Source organism: Coturnix japonica, chromosome 7, assembly GCF_001577835.2.
Source record: "Coturnix japonica isolate 7356 chromosome 7, Coturnix japonica 2.1, whole genome shotgun sequence".
Lineage (NCBI taxonomy): Eukaryota > Metazoa > Chordata > Aves > Galliformes > Phasianidae > Coturnix > Coturnix japonica.
In genome coordinates this window covers 8,747,709-8,766,020 of record NC_029522.1, presented here as the reverse complement: position 1 = coordinate 8,766,020, position 18,312 = coordinate 8,747,709, and the positions used below count along the sequence as shown (strand labels likewise).

The window sequence follows — 18,312 nt, the reverse complement described above, 5'->3', positions numbered from 1 at the left end:
TAGTTCATGGGCTGCATTGTACCTTGGGGCCTGGGTAGCCAACGAAGCCACGTTCTCCCTGGAAAAAAAAACCATAAAACCATAAAGTTCTATTTGAAAACAGGGGTTTAGAAAATGATCCTGTTTCTGTAGATGGACATGTAACAACAGATTAAAATGATGGAGGAAAAAGTGGGAGAGACTGCGAATTTGGCTTACGATTTTGCTCCTTGAATAGTTAACAAAAAGAGAACAGACATTCTTTTTGAGGTCTGATTGCTCCTCCCTATCCTTTTTAACTCATGTTGGTAGGTGGCTGTGTTGAGCATGCACGTACCTTTCTGCCTTTGGGACCTGGGCCACCAATTCCATCTCGTCCATCATCACCCTGAAGTTGGAAAAGAAATGGCATTAATATTCAGTCATGCTTGAGTACCTTAAAGTTCACAGAGCCTGTGGCATTGATAGAGAAAAACACCAGTGCCAGAGGCCCTGGAAAATTAATTGTGAGAATAATAGTACAAACAAAGTGCTTCTTAAACAAGAATGAATTGAAGTCTGCTTAGCCTACAGATACTAGGTGTAAAACTGTTCTCATGCCAGAGGAAGGCATAGGGCTGATTTCCCTCTCTAATACTGTACTTTGGAGAGTATAAAGATGACATGCAAGCTAAACTCTCTGCTATGAGAGCCTGCAGCCGGTCCATGACCACCCTTACCATCTCTCCTCGTGGGCCTGGCTGTCCATTTGGTCCCCTGGGTCCAGGATTTCCAGGCTCACCCTGAAAACAGGAGCATGTTTAGTCATACACCCCACTGTCACTGGTTTCTTTTCACAAGCCAGTTGTTTTTGCAGCAGAAAATCATGTCTGTTCCTCCCCACCCAATGAAGATGAGTTAATTTTGCTCCAAGATGTTCATCTCCAGTATTATTTAAAGCCCATTCCTATGCTCCTGGTTGCTGTTTTTGTTCTGATTCCCAGAGCTCATGAAGACGTACCTTTCGTCCCAATGGACCGATCCTGCCCCTTTCTCCTGGTGGTCCTGGTTGCCCACTACCAGCCTGGAACAGAAAGGAGAGGCATATTGGCAGCCTGTCAATACAACCGAGTACCTTAAATGAGGGATCTGCATGGCCATAGGAATCATGGATCAACCACTAGGGCTGGTGCCACTCGAAGCACTGTAAGAAGGTCAGTGAGGTCTCCAGACTGAGCCTTGTTGGGAATGGGCAGAAGGACTCACCCTGGGCCCGGGGACACCTTGCTCTCCCCTGATGCCTGGAGTGCCAATCTGGCCAGGTGGGCCCTGTGCAGAAGAAAGGAGAGATACATCAATATACATGGGGAGAGACACACCAGCACAACCAGAGACTGGGAGGGAAAGCAAACTCTTCAGCACCCAACAGATGGCTTCTGAATACATCATGCCTTGGGAACTGCACATCAGTCCCACCAGTCCTTGCTATCCAGGCCCTGGGAAGGGGGAATGCAACAGCGTGCTGCCACAAGATGTACATTTTGCCTTCTCTCACTGACCTGTGGTCCTCTCATGCCTTGTTCTCCAGCTGGCCCTGGCTGGCCGAGTGCGCCCTTGGTGCCCTGGAGGTGCAGAACAGCACAAGTTAGCAAGGGACAGGGGGTGTCAGGGCATGGGAAGCTGCTTTATGGCTATGTGAAGGGCAGGGAAGAACAGTTTTTATTTATTTTGTAGAATAAGAACGAGCATGGAAACAATGGGGCAGTTTGCCTCTCACAATCAGTGGGTGTCAATGTATACATTAACATCATTTATGCTTTGACCCTACTATGCTGCCTGGTCTGGCATGGGAAGCTGCCAACAGCCTGATTTCACAGCAGCTAGAGGGAGCTTATAGAGTTGTAAGTGGATTCACAGGTGAGAGGAAGCAGGGAAGAGGAAGCAAATCCTGCAGCAGGAGGCACCAGTGCCAGACCTGCAGCAGAAATGCTATGTCATGGCTGAAGCAGTGATTGAGCACCTGATGGGAAGGCAGGGCCAGCCCAGGGGAGCTCAGGTGCATGCATGTACCTGAGTGGCCAGAAGGGATGGAGCCAGGAACCACTCGTTTCCAGACCTCATTTAAGGGTTGGCAATAGAGGTACCTCATTGGAGGTTCCTGCCTACCTGAGGCCTTCCAAGGGTAAGTAGACTTCTTTCTTTGTTTCTATGTCCGTGGCTGTTGCATTTGAGCTTATCCTCACTTGCTGTAGCCTAGGACTTTGATACCCTGCTATCACTGTTATGTTTTCTATTGCATTACTATACAGATTCTTACCTTGATTCCTATTGTCCCCCTGCGTCCTGCCATGCCCTGTGAGTACAGAAATAATGGGACACGTTAGGCATGGATGTAAGCATGCACGCTACTCTATTGCATATAGGATAGCACTCTTCACTTCTTATTGCAAAATTGACTTCAAATAGTTTACTGGGGGCAGAGGTAAGAGAGGAATCCCTGCTCCACCTTGTGCCAGCGATTGCAAACCAAGCTTTGACATGTTTTCTCCTTCATTGCAGCCTCTTGTCACCATACATAGGTGAGTTGTTCAGTCTCATGCGTAGCAGTGTGTTTCCCCTCTGCTGAGGGGCTGGCAGCTACATAGACATCCCAGCTATGTGTTTTCCTTTTGAGTGTGGTTCTTTTCTCCCTACAGCAGTGATTCCTGACGCTCATGGAACTAAATGTGTGGCAAGGCAGGAGGGGATGGAGATGGTTTTTGAAACAACAGCAGCCCTGCAGATCCAACATCTTACCTGCCTCCCGACTCCTCCATCTGGGCCTCTCTGCCCCGCAGGTCCAGGCTCTCCCTAAGGGAAATACACAAGGGTGAGATGAATTCAAGGAGCTTGCACCTTTTTGGCAGTATCTTTTTTTCCTCTTACTTTCTCTGTCCCATCTCATTGTATAAACAAAAACAACAAAAGGCAACAAGGGAGCTTTACCATTTGTCCGATTTCACCCTTTTGGCCTCTGGTTCCCCGCTGAGTATTATCTGCTCCCGAATCTCCCTGAAAGCAATGGAGCAATGAGAAACAGCTGTGTGAGCGAGACAAGAAACTTACACATCACGAATTGCTCTGTTACAGCTCAGAACCAATAATTCCTTTTTTTCCCTCTTTTTTACTGAATTAAGTGCACAATTCTGGTGGTTCAAGGCAAACATGGCTTTTCAGCTGAGAAATAATAACACTGACAAGAGGAATGGGATTTCTAAGAGACTGAAGCAATGAGTGACAGCCCAGTACCCCGAGGTATGTGTTTCCCATCTTTGGGTCATTTGTTACTGGACCTGCCCTTTGCCCATATGATAGCAAATAGCCTTTGGTGGTGTCTTGCCCTAAAACCATTGCACCATAGGAAGGCTTTGGGCTCTCAGATCTGTCCTTTCACGCAGCTCTCCTCCCCAGCCACGATAGGTTGTTACACACAGGCATCCTGGCCTGAAAGTTTGCCTTTGAACACTCACTATAAGAACTGTCCTGGTGCTATGGGCTATAGGGCAAGGAGGCTTTTTGTGGCACAGCTTTCATAGGAGGGCAGGGTGCATAGGCTGAACAAGCTCATGCATTATAACCCACTGCCAACAGCATCTGCGCTTCAGGCTGCAAGGCTGAGAGCTGTTGCTTCTGGTCCAGAAGCATTCAATAACCATGAATACACACTCTCTGCTTGCAGAAGACACCCCACCCCCTCCCTGGACTTGGAGGGGGAGGTCAAGAAGCTGCCCCAGCAACACTTACAGGGTCTCCACGGAGCCCACGGTCACCTCGCTCTCCTCGTTCACCTTTGGCTCCTTTATTACCCTGGGAGAAAGGAAGGAGAGTTAACAGGAGCAGCGCTTGTCTCCACCAGCTCCCTAGACCCAAAGGGAGAAGAGGACCTTTCACCCTCTCCAGGCTCCCTTCCACCCTTTGTAACAGTGTGTGATGAACACCTACCCTCCTGCCAGCGAACCCCTTCTCTCCAGAGGAACCAGGCAAGCCTTTGTCTCCCTACAAAAGAACAGGAATATTTTAGGTGAGTGTTTGCTACTTCCATGTCTTTTTCACCTGAACATCACATTGTAAAGAGAAATGTGCTGGGAATGACTGACCTCTTCTCCATCAATGCCATCCAGACCCATTTCTCCCAGTTCGCCCTGCAGAAGAGATGTGGGAAGCAAATGCTCACCAAGGATAAGGAGAACCAGGGAGGTGGATGCTGGTGCATCCTCATGCTCATCACTGTGTGAGGAGGAAATAGTTCCATACCTTCTCTCCTGGGAATCCCCGAGAACCCTAAAGGGATCAGAAAAAGGAGTAAGTGTGCTGCTCTCTGGGCCACCTCTGTGGGTTGTAGTGGGGAAGAGGGGTGGACCCAGAGCCAGGATGGGCTGGGATGGACAAGGTGTGCTGCAAGGGGGCTAACCATCCCTCACTTCCCCTGTGCAAACCTTCAGCTGTCTCCTGGCCACTCACACTGAGATAAAATATGTGCACAGTGGGTTTTAGCCAGCTGACCCAATAAAATAGTTTATTCCTTAGCTCTTTCTGCATAGATAATGAGTTGGATTGCCACTGACTTTGCTTTCTCCCCACACCCCTTCTTAAATGGATCCAGACCTCAGGGGCCACACAGAGCATCAGTTTTGTCCAAGGCTGGGCAGCTTTTTAAGGAGTCCCAGTAGCTCAGCTGCAACTAATGGGCTTGGTTCAGGCATTCCTGCACTCCCTGCCAGAGGATCCTGCTGTCAGAGCAAATGGTAGGAAACAGCGCTTTCATATCACTGGAAATTACCCACGGATATTGAATCTTTCACCACCTTTTCTAGCTTGTGGCATGGCTGCTGTCCTGAGCCTTAGCTCAAGGATCCCCTCCAAAGCAGCGGTGGTGGCTCACTTTTCTCCTTCCTCTTCAACAGCAAATCCTGCCTGTGGGCTGAGCCTGGATCCGCAGTCTCCCTTTTGCTCCTCAGAGCCACGCGATACACACTGGGAGCTTTGGTGCTCAGCCAGGTGGATGCTGGTGTGGACTTTGTGTCTGCTGCGTGACAACCTAAAGCAGCGGTGGACTTCCCCCAGCTGGATGCAGTATCTATGCCACGCAGGCTCTGGAAAGACATACCTTGGTTCCTCTGTGCCCAGGGCATCCCTGGAAACCCTGTGTTCCATTCGCTCCTGGAGGTCCACGTTCACCCTGTGCACAGAGGAGAAAACACAATGGTCAAGGTTTGCTTCTGCATGCATATCTTTATCTAACTGCACTTATTGGCAAGCGTGGGAGGTACTTTGTCCTAAACCACAGAGCATCAAGTTTTGAAGGTCAGAGCCCAGCCAATGCACTAGGGCTATCTCTTGTCCTGAATATTCATCCTGAAGGGGTCATCTTTGCTGCTGAGAGAGACTCATCCTTGCCAAGCTCTCAGCTTTGAGAGATCTTCCTCCTTCCAAAAAATGACAAGAACCCCTCAGAGCTCAACGGAGATGACTAACCCAAACCTGACCTTATATCTGACCACAGCATTTGGCCCTTGCTTGTGATATTGGAAAAGGAGCACACCATCAGCCCCTTGGCCTCAGCTTCACCCCCTGGGCGTGCTGCGTGGGGAGCTGTTTGTTCCAGCACTGACATGGGATTCGTGAAGTAAGAGTTTGGAAGAAGTCGTGCTAAGAAGAAATCATGGGACTCACATTGCCTGTCACCATGATGGATTGGAACACCCCTTCGTGGTCTGACACTTGGACTATCTCGGCTCTTCCAGCTGCATTCAATATGGGTACTTTGGAGCAGGCTGTGGCTTTAATGCAGCTGAAGATTTTACTGTGTTGGTGCTTGCTGTGACCACAACACCCTGCTCTGCTTAGAGGTAGCCGGGACCAGCTGCAAACCTCCCCAGCTGCCTCACAGGAACAGCATAGAGCCGGGTCAGTCTGCAGCATGGGAGCTATTCCCCACAGGTCTCAAGGAGCAGCCAGGACCTGTGGAGGACACAAAGTCCTGCCTGCTCTCTTGTCATTCCACCCCCACATCTCCTGCAGAAAGTATTTAGGAAAAGGACTCTGAATGCTTTGCTGTGGTGAGGTCCCTGATTTAAGCAGTACTGAGCACTTGGAGCAGAGTGGGGCAGTCACTCACCGGTCCTCCTTCATCACCAGGATATCCTCCGTAGCCAATATCACCTGTAGCACCCTAGAAGAAAATACAAAGCACTTTTTGTTTTCTTCCTAGTGCTGTGAGCTACCTCTAAATTGACATCTAGGATTTCTGCACATCGACATCTAGGATCTGCTGGATTGCCTACATAAACATGGCAAGGAAAGCAACCAACTCGCTTCGATGTCCCCAGGTTGTCTCAAGGGACGCTTTGCTCTCTCCTTCCCTCCTGCCCTCCCTTCCCTCTCAGTTGGTTTACATCACACAGGCTGTGAGGAAAAGAAAGAAGAGCAGTTTTCATCTGCTGTGGATGGCCCAGAGGCAATTTTACAATGGGGGAACACAACCTCCCTGTGAGCACCACCCAGTGCAATGTGCACAACCTGTGTGCCTACCCACCCATCACCTCCATGGTGGATGCTGTCCTCTTCAAATGAAGCAACCTACCTTTGGTCCTATGGGGCCAGGAAGACCTCTGTCCCCTCTCTGCCCTGAGCACTTGCAATGGACCCCACAGCATGTCCTTTCTGCAATGTTATCCTGCGGAGAAACACAGATGGCACAACTGAATGTTGGGTTCCCTCCGCCGGGAAGCAGCCACAGCAGTGTGAGAAAGAGGTGCGTGATGGCAGAGAGATTAGATGGTTTGTTTACGGGATATCAAATCAATGTTCTGCTTGGGCAAAAGTCACAGAGGACATTTAGTAGGAGACCAGTCCCCAAAATGGTGCCTGTTGCTGAAGAGAACGATCACATCTGCGAAGAAACAAATCCAGGCTGTGGAATAGGGCAGGAGAAAGCTGTTGCAGTGAGCAGCTCACTAGCAACGCACGGGCTGAGAACAATTTGCAAGCACGCAGCAAGAGGAAAAAATAAGAAGATATGAATTCAGAGAAATCACAGCTTGGTTTTGCATCATCCACTAGAAAGAAAAAATCCTTTTCTTTGCCAAGGACATTGCTGGCTGCAGATGCCTCCTGCCAGCTTTGCACATTTACATTTTGAAAGGATTTTCCTAGTTGAAGGGAACTACACGGGGATGGGCTGAGGAGTAGCTCTTACCCCAGAAACCACAGTACACTTCCAAGTGTCTGCACTTGGCTCTGCAGAGAAGGGCCCATCAAGGTTGTAACAGCGCATTAAGCCTAATTTTATTAAAGCTGCTGGAAAAGGAGTTTAACAAATCTAGAGCAGATGTGAAGTTAGCAGGAGCTGCACGTGTAAGGGATGATGGCTAATTAGCTCTCAAAAGGAGAGGATATATACATGGAGTGTAGGTAAATCTATGGCTTCTGTCTGGAAGAAAAAGAACTACCATTTGTAAGAAACACATCTAATGCATAGGCACTGTATCAGCTCCAGGAAGAAACCTAGAAAGCTATGTTTGTATAGGAGATTTAGCACTGACAATGTGTGACAGTGCACCACCCTCAAGCCTTTAGTGTGGTATGTGGATTGTTAACCTATTCCATTTGACCGAGACTCGCTGGGCTTTGTGCTTTGCAGCCTGAACTGGAGAAGTCCTACTCCAGGAATGGTACGGGACAGGGCAGCACCAGGATCTGCTTTTCATTAATTTGCTATGGCATCTGTATAAAAAGCAGACGTGAGCTAGGGAGGCCAAGAGGGTGTGATTCAGCAGCACTCCAGACCTGCAGCACATCCAGCCTTTGGCTTTTCCCCAACAGCATTGCGAGGCAGCACTGTCTGTGCCAAGTGACTTACGAGCTGCTCTGCCAACTCGAAATCCAAGTCCAGGAGATTAACTCTCAGTGGCCTGTTGTAGGTGAAACCCCGCCCGAACTCCAGCTGCATCACTTCCTCAAAGTTTTTCACTCGATCCAAGCCAACGAAGAGGAGAGCATGGACACCTGGAAGCAGAAGGAACTGTGATGGGACATGGTGCTCTGCAAAGCTGGGTTGCTCTCAGCCTCTCTGGTTGCAAATGGAAATTGTTTGGCCAAGAACAAATATATTTGGTGCAAGTTCCCCCTGTGCTTAGGTGCTGGCTGGTATCTAAATATCACATGAAGGTGATGAAAAAACAGCAATGTGTGCACAAGTCTCTGATGTACTGAAATCCTTATTCATCGCTATCAAAACGTGGCTGATCCATGAAGAACAATGTTAAAGCACGTGACGTCTTAATGTGGGCTCCAAAGTCACCTTCTCAATAAGTAAAAATTACCTTGTCTACGCAAATCAGCCGAGGCAGTCTTCATCTGATCCAAGTAGTCATCTGTACCGTCTGTAAAATGGATTACCACCTGGGAGAGAAACAAACTGATGTTAGGACCAAGAGATTTTTCTGGTGCGAAATCACAGAATTGCTGAATTATGGAATCATAGAATCCTCAGATTTGGAATGCAATCATGAGCAACCTGGAGGGCCTTCGTCCAAAGGATGTTTTGTCCAAGGTGAGGTGGGGGAACTGCTCCTCCCTTCCCAACTTTGCTGGATGTGAAACTATGCATTTCTGTGCCAGATTTATGTGCATCATATCAGACAGGCGTGAAAAGCATGTGGCCAAGCAGTGCACCTGGATCCTGGCTGCCCAAAAATGACCAGGGCAGGGTACTGACAGTGCTGGGCAGCCACAGGGAACAAGTAGGTGACCAAAAGTCAGAGGGTTTTTTTTATGAATACACATCAAAGAGCAGCCTTCCTTCTCAACCAAAATATACCTGAGGACAGCTTTTCAGTCCAACACTATCGGCCTCAGTTTTGACTTACCTTGGTGCTGCCAGAGGGTGCTGATCTGAACTTGTTCTGGTAGGATTTCAGTGTCTCAGCTGTGAGGAAATAGGGCCCACGGGTGCGCATGCCTTGGAACCTCTCGAAGAGCTCAGGCTGGTACTCAGAAAAGTCCAGTCCCTCCACAGGTCCCCCCCGGGACTGGGCCATGATGGCCACCCTGACGTTGGGTGCCCGGCTGCCAGTACAGCTGATCTTCTGCATCTGTGTTATTCTGTTCAGCACAGCCTCGACCCTGGACTCCAGCCCTCTCTGGGAATTGAAGATGTTTTGGCCGGCTCCAACATCTGACACATCAAAGCCAAGGATCACATCTAAGTCACAGTCTGAAAGGGAAACATGGAAACAGAGGAGAGCGTCACTGTTGAGCAATGCAACAGATAATTTTCAAGCAACAATGACAGAACCAAAGAATGGCTGCAATGGGAAGAAATCTCTAGGTTCCTCTGGCACAACCCTAGCTCTAACAGGGCCACCCAGAGCAGAGTGCCCAGCACCACATCCAAGTAACTTACATAGGTCTCCACAGAGGAGATTCTACAGCCTCTCTAAGCAGCCTGTCCCAGTGTCCTGCCAGACATTGGGTTTAAGGTTGGACTAGGTGATCTTAGTGGTCTTTCCAACCATCACGATTCTATGACTTGAACAGATGGTCTCTGAATGGAGAAATGCCACTATTTGATATACAAGTGCTGTGGATTTCCTTTCATCACAGCAATGATAACCTGGGTCAATCAGGATTGGGCAGGCAGGAGGCCTTCTGATAGAGCAGCAGAGGGTGAGAAGTTTGGGGCAAGCGTGTTTTTGAGGTGAAGCAATCTCTGTCAAGCAATGTCTCCTGTGCCACAGCCTGTTCACTTCTTCCACCACAACTGCAGCCCTGAGGTGACAGTGCAGGAGTCATTCATGTGCTGAAGCTCCTGTAAAAGGGCTGACCTCCGTGTTCTTGTAGGAGGTCGAAGCTCATGCCTGGACTCAGCTAAAGGCAGGCTGGAGGAGTCCATCAAAATGGACTCCAACTGGGAATAACCTGAACACATTATGGAAGGATGGTGCTTACCTCTCATCACATCTGTTGTTCCTGGGCACAGTTTCTCCTCCATAGCAGCTGCCAATGTAACCAAGACCTGCTCATTCAGTTCAGACAACTCCTGAGCTGTCGACACTCTGAAGCTCGTGGCACTCTCGCTGGCCAACTTGCTGACCTCCTCCAAGTCGATGTTCCTTACGCCAACTGCAAACACCTTGACACCTTTCTGTGCGACTTCCATGGAGGCCCCCTGCCCATCATCTGAGGATTTCCCCCCTGTGATGATGAAGGCGATCTGAGGCACCCTCTGGTCAATTCGACTGCCAGCCTCCTTTACAAAGTGTTTTGCCTGAAGGTGCCTGATGGCTGCACCAGTGTTTGCCACTCGGCCACCTTTGTAGATCACTTTGTTGATGGCATCTAAAATCTGAGGTTTGCTGGAGTAATCCTTGAGGAAAAACTCATCAGTGACATCGGAGTTGTACTGTGCCAGTCCTACCTGGATGGAGTCACCATCCTCATAGATGGCATCCACTATAGAATACACGAACTGGAGAACTTCCTGGAAGTTATCTCTTCCCAGGTTGATGGAGCCATCCAGCAAAAACACAATGTCAGCCTGCTTTTTGCCTCCTGAAAAAAAGAAATTACAAAGAAATCACAATGGTTAATCACTGCTTGCGACATTTATAATATTTATGGTGCTTATGGCTATGTCAGATAGTGTTGCATTTCTCTCTCCTTTCAAACTCCTTAGTTCTGTTGGTCTTCAGCATGATTTTACATGTATGCAAGAAGAAACCTTTTACATGACTTATTTATTACACCTCATGCAAGATTACTTGTTCAAATTTAATTCTATGCTTTCCCATGCTAAACAAAATCTTCAAAGCGTTCTTTAAAGCAATGCAACTGAACTGCTGGGTATCAGAAAGAGTTATGGAGCTATCTACACATTGTACTAACTCTGTCTGTGTTATATTCAGAAAAGCCTGCAGGATATGTAGCAATCTTACCAGGTCCTGGATATACAGGGCTGTCTGTTGTAGGTACTGGAAGCTCTTCAAGAATGTTCTGCACCTTTCTTTCTAACGTGGGCAGTCCTGTGAAGTCCTGTACTACAAGCACACGGCCAGGATCGTTGGTAATGATCTGCAGCTGGTTCCTGTCTACATTCCTGGCTCCTACACCCAGAGGTTGAATGCTCGTTGAAGAGATCACATTAGCAGGCCTGTTGACATCGTCCTGAGACTGATCTCCAAGGATGACAACTAGATGCTGGGGCACTCCATCTTCTATCCTGCTCCCTGCAGATTTGATGAAGTAGTTCTTCACCACGTAGTCCAGGGCTTTGCCAGCGTTCACGGGGTACCCTCCTCTAAGCCGTAAGCGGCGGATGGCTTGCAGTACGGCATTTTTGGATCTGTGGGTTTTCAAGAAGAACTCAGGGAAGACGTTATTGCTGAACTGCACCACTCCAATCCGCACTTTGTTTGGCCCAACATCAAGCTGCTGAACAATTCTGCTGATGAAATCCCGAATGTGAGCAAGCCCATCAGACCTAACGCCGTCAGAGCTATCAATAAGGAAGACTATATCCTTTTCCTCACCAGAAACATCTGCCGGGAAGCAAAAAGAGGGGAAATTATTTGTGCACTGAGTCTTTGCTTAGTCTTTTATTTAGGATTTCTGTGCTATATCTTCTCAGGCAATGTAAAACTGCATGGTATATTTTACCCAAATTTAGGCACGGTGCTTTGTGGAGCTCATCCACAAGGGCTTGTCTGCAAGTGCATTAGTGACCTGCTTAATATTCTAAGCATGTATTACTCAGACCTTTATCCGTTTCATTCTCCTACAGTCTTGTCTGGATTTGGCAATGTTTCTAGCTTTGTTTTGCCACAAATTTATGCCTTTCTCTTAGAGAGCCACTAGATGGGAACATGCAATCAAGCACCTTGCAGTCTTTGACTTGAAAATGAAAATAAGTGCTATATTTAGGCACTAAGGAAGAATTTCTGCATGTTTAGAAGTGGTCTCCAAAAGCAGCATGTGTTCTGCCCCCACTTACAACTAAGAAAAGAAGGGATTGAAAGTCATTTACCCAGCTGTGTAGTATTTACTTGAATAGCAACAGAGGCAGCTGGTAATGACAGGGTCTTACCTGGAATTGTTGTCACATCTCCCAAAAGTTGTCTGATTTGTTCCGCACTCAGAGTTTCAATAGGAGCCAGCAGCTTCTGTTCAAGGCTGGGCAGTTCTTGGAAGCTGGAGACTTGGAACACATAGTCGGGGCTAAGGGAAATCTGCACCATCTCCTCAGGATCCATGTTCTTTGCTACGACCAGAGGTGCCACTCCTACTTGTTTGACTTGTACTGATGGGAATTCTAAGTCATCGTCAGACTTGCGGGAGGAGAGGATAATCAAAAACTGAGGGACACCCTCTTCTATGCGGCTCCCAGAGGGACGGGTGAAGATGGTTTTTGCCACAAATTCAAGGGCTTCCCCCACGTTCACCTGCTGGCCACCCCGTGGCCGCAGCCGCCTCACTGCGCCTTGCACCTCATCCTTGGTGGAGTGAGCATTGAGTAGGAACTCTACATGGGGATGCTCGCTGAACTGTACCACCGAAATCCGGGTGGTGTCAAAGCCCACATCCAGGTTGTTCACTATCCTCTCAATGAGATCACGGATGAGGTAGAACTCCTGAGCGGCGTAGCGGGAGCCATCGACGAGGAACACAACATCCCTCTTCACACCCACTGTGGAAAAGAAGGAAGGAGTCAAAGGATGTACCAAGCACTGTCTATGGAGAGCAGCTAATGTCATCATCTACATCACTGGCCCATGCTTTGGGAAGATGCTCATTGTTTCTTTCCTTGTGATTTCTCCTGGGAGCCCCAGAGACTGGCCCAGTCTGCTAGACACATCCCGAGGCAGTGCAAGAACAGCAGTTTCCAGAGAAAAGAAAGCAAGAGAGAGCAAGGGAATCTCAGAACATTAATTCCTCATGGGATCTAGACACAAGAAAAGGTAGCATGGTGATGCCTCTTACTCAAGGCAGGCTGCCACACAAGCCATTTATCTTTCCTTGTTTTTCTCCTCTAAGATAGATTTTATCCCATGATTCTCTCAGTAATTCAGGTCAGAGCCTGAATTATCACTTAATATTGCATTGACAAGTGGAGCTGGGGGAAAGCAGTCTGACTCTGAAGGGAAGGAATAGATAAAGTAGAATGGTGTACTTCAAAGGGACTGAATTGGGTTAGTGTACCCTTAATCCCCCTCATGATGGGTGAATGCTGGCTGGATTTCATTCAAAGTGAGACCAGAAATGGAAGTTCTGATTCTTTTCCATTTTCCTTTCCCCTGTGAATGTGCGTAGCAAATGTTAGACACATCAGAAGAAGGTCTTACATTTAGCAGAAAGGTGATGTTGGTATGTAGCTGTGTGAAGGAATCCCTGTAACATCTAAATGATGCCATTTCCTTTTTCAGAGGAATAGTACGGGCTGAAATAACAGTTCATTGAATTAAAATAAGATTAAAGTCCTGGCATCCACTTTGTGTGTGTTCCATGTTGATGTAACATGGACCACTTTGTAGGACTGTGATTAAGGGTGGGTCAGCTTAATGTCACACCTCCTGCTAACCCTAAGCACATCAGAAAATACACCAACAGTGATACACCAAGGTGGGTGTAGAGCCGTGACTGTCTTTGCTTTTCTGTTTGTGTTGCAACCATGATGTTACTAAACATCATATTTTGCCGCTGGCTCTTGGTGCAGACACAAACTTCTTCTCACCTGGGCTGGGTGATGTGAAAACCAGATCAGGGGCAAGTGACTCTATTTCTTTCTTGGTCAGTCGGATGACTCTGTTGGAGATGGCCTGTTGCACTGAATCCAGCTGGCTGAAGTCGGGTACAGAGATAGCAAAATCTGGGAGGAAGGAAATCGTCTGAAGTTCTGTGAGGTCGGCATTTCCAATCCCGATGCCAAAGGGCACTGTGCCACTCGTCTTGAGAACCACCGAGGGCCTCCTCACATCATCCTGGGATCGGTCAGCAGTGAGCAGGATCAGGAACTGCGGGACGCCCTCAGCTATCCTGCTGCCACTCGACACAGTGAACACATTCTTGATGAGATAGTCGAGGGCTGCCCCGGTGTTCAGAGGAGATCCTCCCATAATTGTCAGTGCCTGGATGGCACTGATTAAATCGGCTTTGTCTTCATAGGCATCCAGCAGGAACTCAGGTTGTATGACGTTGCTGTACTGCACAATGGCAACACGGACCTTGTCACGGCCAATATCAAGGCTTTCGACAACTCTTTCCACGAAGGTCTTCAGGTGAGGGAAACCTCTTCTGACACCATCCGAGCCATCGATTAGAAACACCACATCCTTCTTCTCACCTCTCTCAACTACTGTTTGAGACAAGTAAGGGAAGGGAGAATAAGTGAGATTCTCTTTTGAAGTGATTATTCCCTGAATACACTGAACCAAAGGAGTACAGAAGTGTACGGAGGGGACAGCGAGGTGTCAGAATGGGTTTTTTGGTTACTTTGCAATCAGATGCAATCCTTGGTGAGGAGGCAGATGGGTGGAAGTTGGTGGAAACCACAGTGCAACATCTGCAGTGCTTTATCCACCAAGTCATAGAATCATAGACCCATAGGAAATAGGGTGCCAAGGGCCTCCGGGTGTCATCCTCTACCTGAGGGATTTTGGCTGACAGATCAATGTGGTTTTCAGAAGGAAATATTTTTCTATGATTACCACAGAGAGGGTGCTTGCAGGGAGCCAGCAGAAAGGGAGACAGAAGGTTTTCTCAGGCATCACTGACCTCAGAGACAGATGATTCTGCACATGCCCAGACAAAATAAGAACTTGCTGAAAAGCACATCCAGCTGAAAATGCTGAGATGCTTTTCTGAAATACAAGTCACTGTATTTGTTTTTTTGTGTTGTTTCTTTTTTTGTTGTTGTTGTTTGTTTGTTTCTTTTAAGTTTGAACTTTCTTCGAGGGCAAAGAATAATAATCATGAGCTAATACTCAGTAATTATTTATCTAACTCAGAGATCAGAAAAGCTGTTGTTGTGTTCTGCTGTTGGCTAATGGAATTGCAAAACTTTGGCTCAGCCAAACAGAAAACATCATTGCATCTCAAACACTGAGCAGAAGAATGGCGTCCCCATTGCTTGTTTATAGCAATGGCCAATGGGACAACAGGAGCATGAACTGTTCGCCTGAAGGAAATATTAAATGAGGGTTTATGAATGCTCAAAGTTTAAAAAGTTATCAAGGGTAATTGAAATCTTAATACAGACTTCAGGAAAAGTTTATTACACAGGAGTAATGACAGAAATTTGGTATACTAATACATAGGGCTGGAATATTAAAACAGCTTGTTGAGCAAGGCAAATAGGAAGGGGGAGCAGATGCTGCCTGGCATATACTAGTTTCATACAGCTCCTCTGAAGCTCAGGAACAGAGGAAAAGAGTTCTAACAAAAGTGTCTAGGTAGAAGAAAAATGATGCATACTTTGATGAGGTGGGTCAAGAATACTAGGAAAAGGAGGTGAGCGCAGCTTTTGGTGAGCAGCTAGTGGAACTGGTTACAGTACCTCATTGTCAAAGGAACTTTAAACCCTCAGCCTGCTGGGATTAGACTGCAGAATGCAAGCTTCTTAACAACACTGAAGACACCTAGCTACGCCTCTGAAAAACGCTGATAATGAAGAGCTCTTCATGAAGCATGAGAGGATTTGTGTAAAAGTGCAGATGGGATCAGATTACTTGGGAGTAGTACTCCAGACCAGCACAGAGAAAATGAGAATGGCCAGAGGCATGAACTGAGACCTTCCAAGAAGCACCTGCAGTAGCAAAGATCTGATTTGTAAGTAATTTGCAGTAAAAGGAAGACGAAACATACTGCTGGTCATCCACAAAGTGAAGGCTCTAGGCAGACAATACCAACATGGGCAAAATATTTAATACCTTTTAACTTCCACCTCCCGCTAAGAGTAGAGATACTTCCAGCAACAATGGGATATGGTTTCTGTCTCATGTAAGAGAAGATCAATTTAAGAATGTTCAAATGTCCTTACTTATACCCTAGTTTTTAAACAAATTGAGCCTGATAAACTAATCCTAGAAGACCTGAGAAGGTTACGCAGCCAGAGACATAAGGACTGAGAAAAGACATAGAATGACTTGAGTTGGAAGGGAACTTTAAAGGCCATCTGGTCCAACTCCATTGCAGTCAACACGGACACCCACAGCTCCATCAGGTGCTCAGAGCCCTGTCCAGCCTGACCTTGAGTGTCTCCAGGGATGGGGCACCCACCACCTCTCTGGGCAACCTGTGCCACTGCCTCCTTACATACATGGCAAGCTTGAAGTGAATGAAAGGTGATCAAACAAAACACAAGAAAATGCTGACATCTGTATTCCTTCTGAATTGAAAGAGATGTACATGGATTGAGCCATGACTAGAAAAGCAGAGGACTGACATTTATGTCACATATCTACCAACAAGAATATTCAATCAATTGCATTGATTGATTAGAGAGGGCAGGGGAATTTTCTCTAGATTTTCAGAACAGGTTAGAAAAGTGTCAGCCAAATGTGGACAAGCAGATCCTCTTGGGGAAATGGATGCGTAGCAGATGGCACCCTGAGATCTCTTCCAGCCCTATTTCTGTTGTATGTTTCTATGATTCTAAGTCCATCTGCCCCGAACTTTCATGAAGAGATGACATGGAAGTCATTACAGCTTTCCTTGTCTCCACCTGGTGTTGGAAGACAGGTCAACTCTCAAATTAGGAGCCTTTGGGAAATCATAGAATTGCATAATTTCCAGTACTGCAGTTTCGATTTCAGATTGAGGCCATATTTTATTTTTTTTAAGGTATGTTATTTTCTTTAATTCATCCTTTTTCAGCAGGCGAGCTTTTAACAGTAACTGTGTGAAGAGCGTCTGATTTACTGGTGCTTAGGTTCAAAATGCAAAGACTGCTGTTACACCCTTTAAGTAACAGAGAAAGAGTGAATGAGGGGGGTTTGTGCTGTGGGATCACACTGACTCTATAGTGCTTCTTACACCCTATCACTCCTCCAGGAAGTGGTGAATAGAAATAGGAATCGAGACAAGCCTTAATTTGCTCCTCCAAGTCCTTGCCCAGCACTGTATGCCAGTTTATTTAATTAGGGCAACAGATCTGTTATTTCATGCTTGTACCAGTAACAGCATCTATTGCAGCTCTTGCAGCTGAACAAAAAGCTTTTTCCTTTGAAGGAATCGCTCATCTTTAAAATTCAGTTTGGACTTTAGTGTTATCTAGATCAGGGTCTGACCATAGGAAAATCCAAGTACAACAGCAATTTCTACCTAATCATTTTAAATATCACGAGGCCCAATTGCCCCAGTAACCGAAGAGAAGGGGCAAGTGAACTGTAACTCTCAGCCCCTTGGAGACCACAGAAACCATGGGGCCTTGTACCTGTTGGCTGAAGCGGGATAGTTTTCAGTAGGTTTACTATGTTTGCCTGGAGCTCTGAAATCCGAGGAAGGGATTCAACATTCAGAATGAACTGTGGGGAGTAAGCTATCCTTTCCAGCTCTGATAAATCAGCATTTTTGGCTTTGATAGCAAAGGTCACAACGCCAGCTTCCTTTAGAGCTACTGATGGTCGCTCCACATCATCAGTTGATCTCCCAGCAGCGAGGAGGACCAGGAACTGTGGAATGCCTTCTTCAATTCTGCTTCCAGCTTCCTTCACAAACAGTCTCCTCACGGCTTCTTCGAGCGCAACTCCGATATTCAGTTGCTTCCCAGTTTTTAACCTCATCCTTTTCACTTTCAGAAGCATGTCTTGCTTTGATGGGAGTTCAGCAAAGTCAAATTCAGTTTGGATGTTGTCACTGAACTGAGCCACAGCTACTCGCGTGGCATCGGGACCCACGTTCAGGTCAGAAATGACTTTGTGTATAAAGTCCCGGACAGCAGGAAAGCTACCCAAGAGGTTGGCTGAACCATCAATCAGGAATAAAATGTCTTTCTTGCTTTCTAGAATAAATTCACAAATGAAAAGAGGGAAAGAAAAGATATGAAGGCATGTTTCTTCTTAAATTTCATCCTAGAAACTTCTCTCTAAATCAGACGGATTTCAATATGCAAAACAAGTGATTCTCATTTACCAAGTTATTCAGAGACTACAGGATTAAACCGTACCTTTGATGTGTTTATCTGATAAGGAAAGGAAAGCAAGGGCATCTCTCTTAAGACTCAGTAAATTCAGGCACCAGGATCTCGTATCATAAAGCATATCATACGCTTTCATCATACCATGTCAGTCATTTCATAAGTTGGTCATTTCAGACATCTAT

General features: G+C 46.8%; 1 protein-coding gene across 12 annotated transcripts in view; it reads right to left on the bottom strand.

The window, feature by feature from the left end:
• COL6A3 (collagen type VI alpha 3 chain) overlaps positions 1-18,312 on the bottom strand; it is a 53,212-nt gene that overhangs the window by 13,724 nt on the left and 21,176 nt on the right. For 9 of the 12 annotated variants that reach the window (XM_015868081.2, XM_015868082.2, XM_015868083.2 and 6 more), the window contains 24 exons: positions 17,426-17,992; positions 13,727-14,347; positions 12,083-12,682; positions 10,935-11,537; positions 9,949-10,551; positions 8,868-9,214; positions 8,322-8,400; positions 7,859-8,004; positions 6,581-6,673; positions 6,116-6,169; positions 5,105-5,176; positions 4,252-4,278; positions 4,095-4,139; positions 3,940-3,993; positions 3,742-3,804; positions 2,944-3,009; positions 2,755-2,808; positions 2,276-2,311; positions 1,518-1,580; positions 1,225-1,287; positions 980-1,042; positions 699-761; positions 317-367; positions 23-58 (listed from right to left, as the gene is read on the bottom strand). In XM_015868081.2, the coding sequence (XP_015723567.1) occupies positions 23-58; positions 317-367; positions 699-761; positions 980-1,042; positions 1,225-1,287; positions 1,518-1,580; positions 2,276-2,311; positions 2,755-2,808; positions 2,944-3,009; positions 3,742-3,804; positions 3,940-3,993; positions 4,095-4,139; positions 4,252-4,278; positions 5,105-5,176; positions 6,116-6,169; positions 6,581-6,673; positions 7,859-8,004; positions 8,322-8,400; positions 8,868-9,214; positions 9,949-10,551; positions 10,935-11,537; positions 12,083-12,682; positions 13,727-14,347; positions 17,426-17,992 (4,469 nt within the window). The remainder of the gene's footprint in view (positions 1-22; positions 59-316; positions 368-698; positions 762-979; positions 1,043-1,224; positions 1,288-1,517; positions 1,581-2,275; positions 2,312-2,754; positions 2,809-2,943; positions 3,010-3,741; positions 3,805-3,939; positions 3,994-4,094; positions 4,140-4,251; positions 4,279-5,104; positions 5,177-6,115; positions 6,170-6,580; positions 6,674-7,858; positions 8,005-8,321; positions 8,401-8,867; positions 9,215-9,948; positions 10,552-10,934; positions 11,538-12,082; positions 12,683-13,726; positions 14,348-17,425; positions 17,993-18,312) is intronic. The other 3 variants (XM_015868088.2, XM_015868090.2, XM_015868087.2) reach the window with 2 other exon arrangements.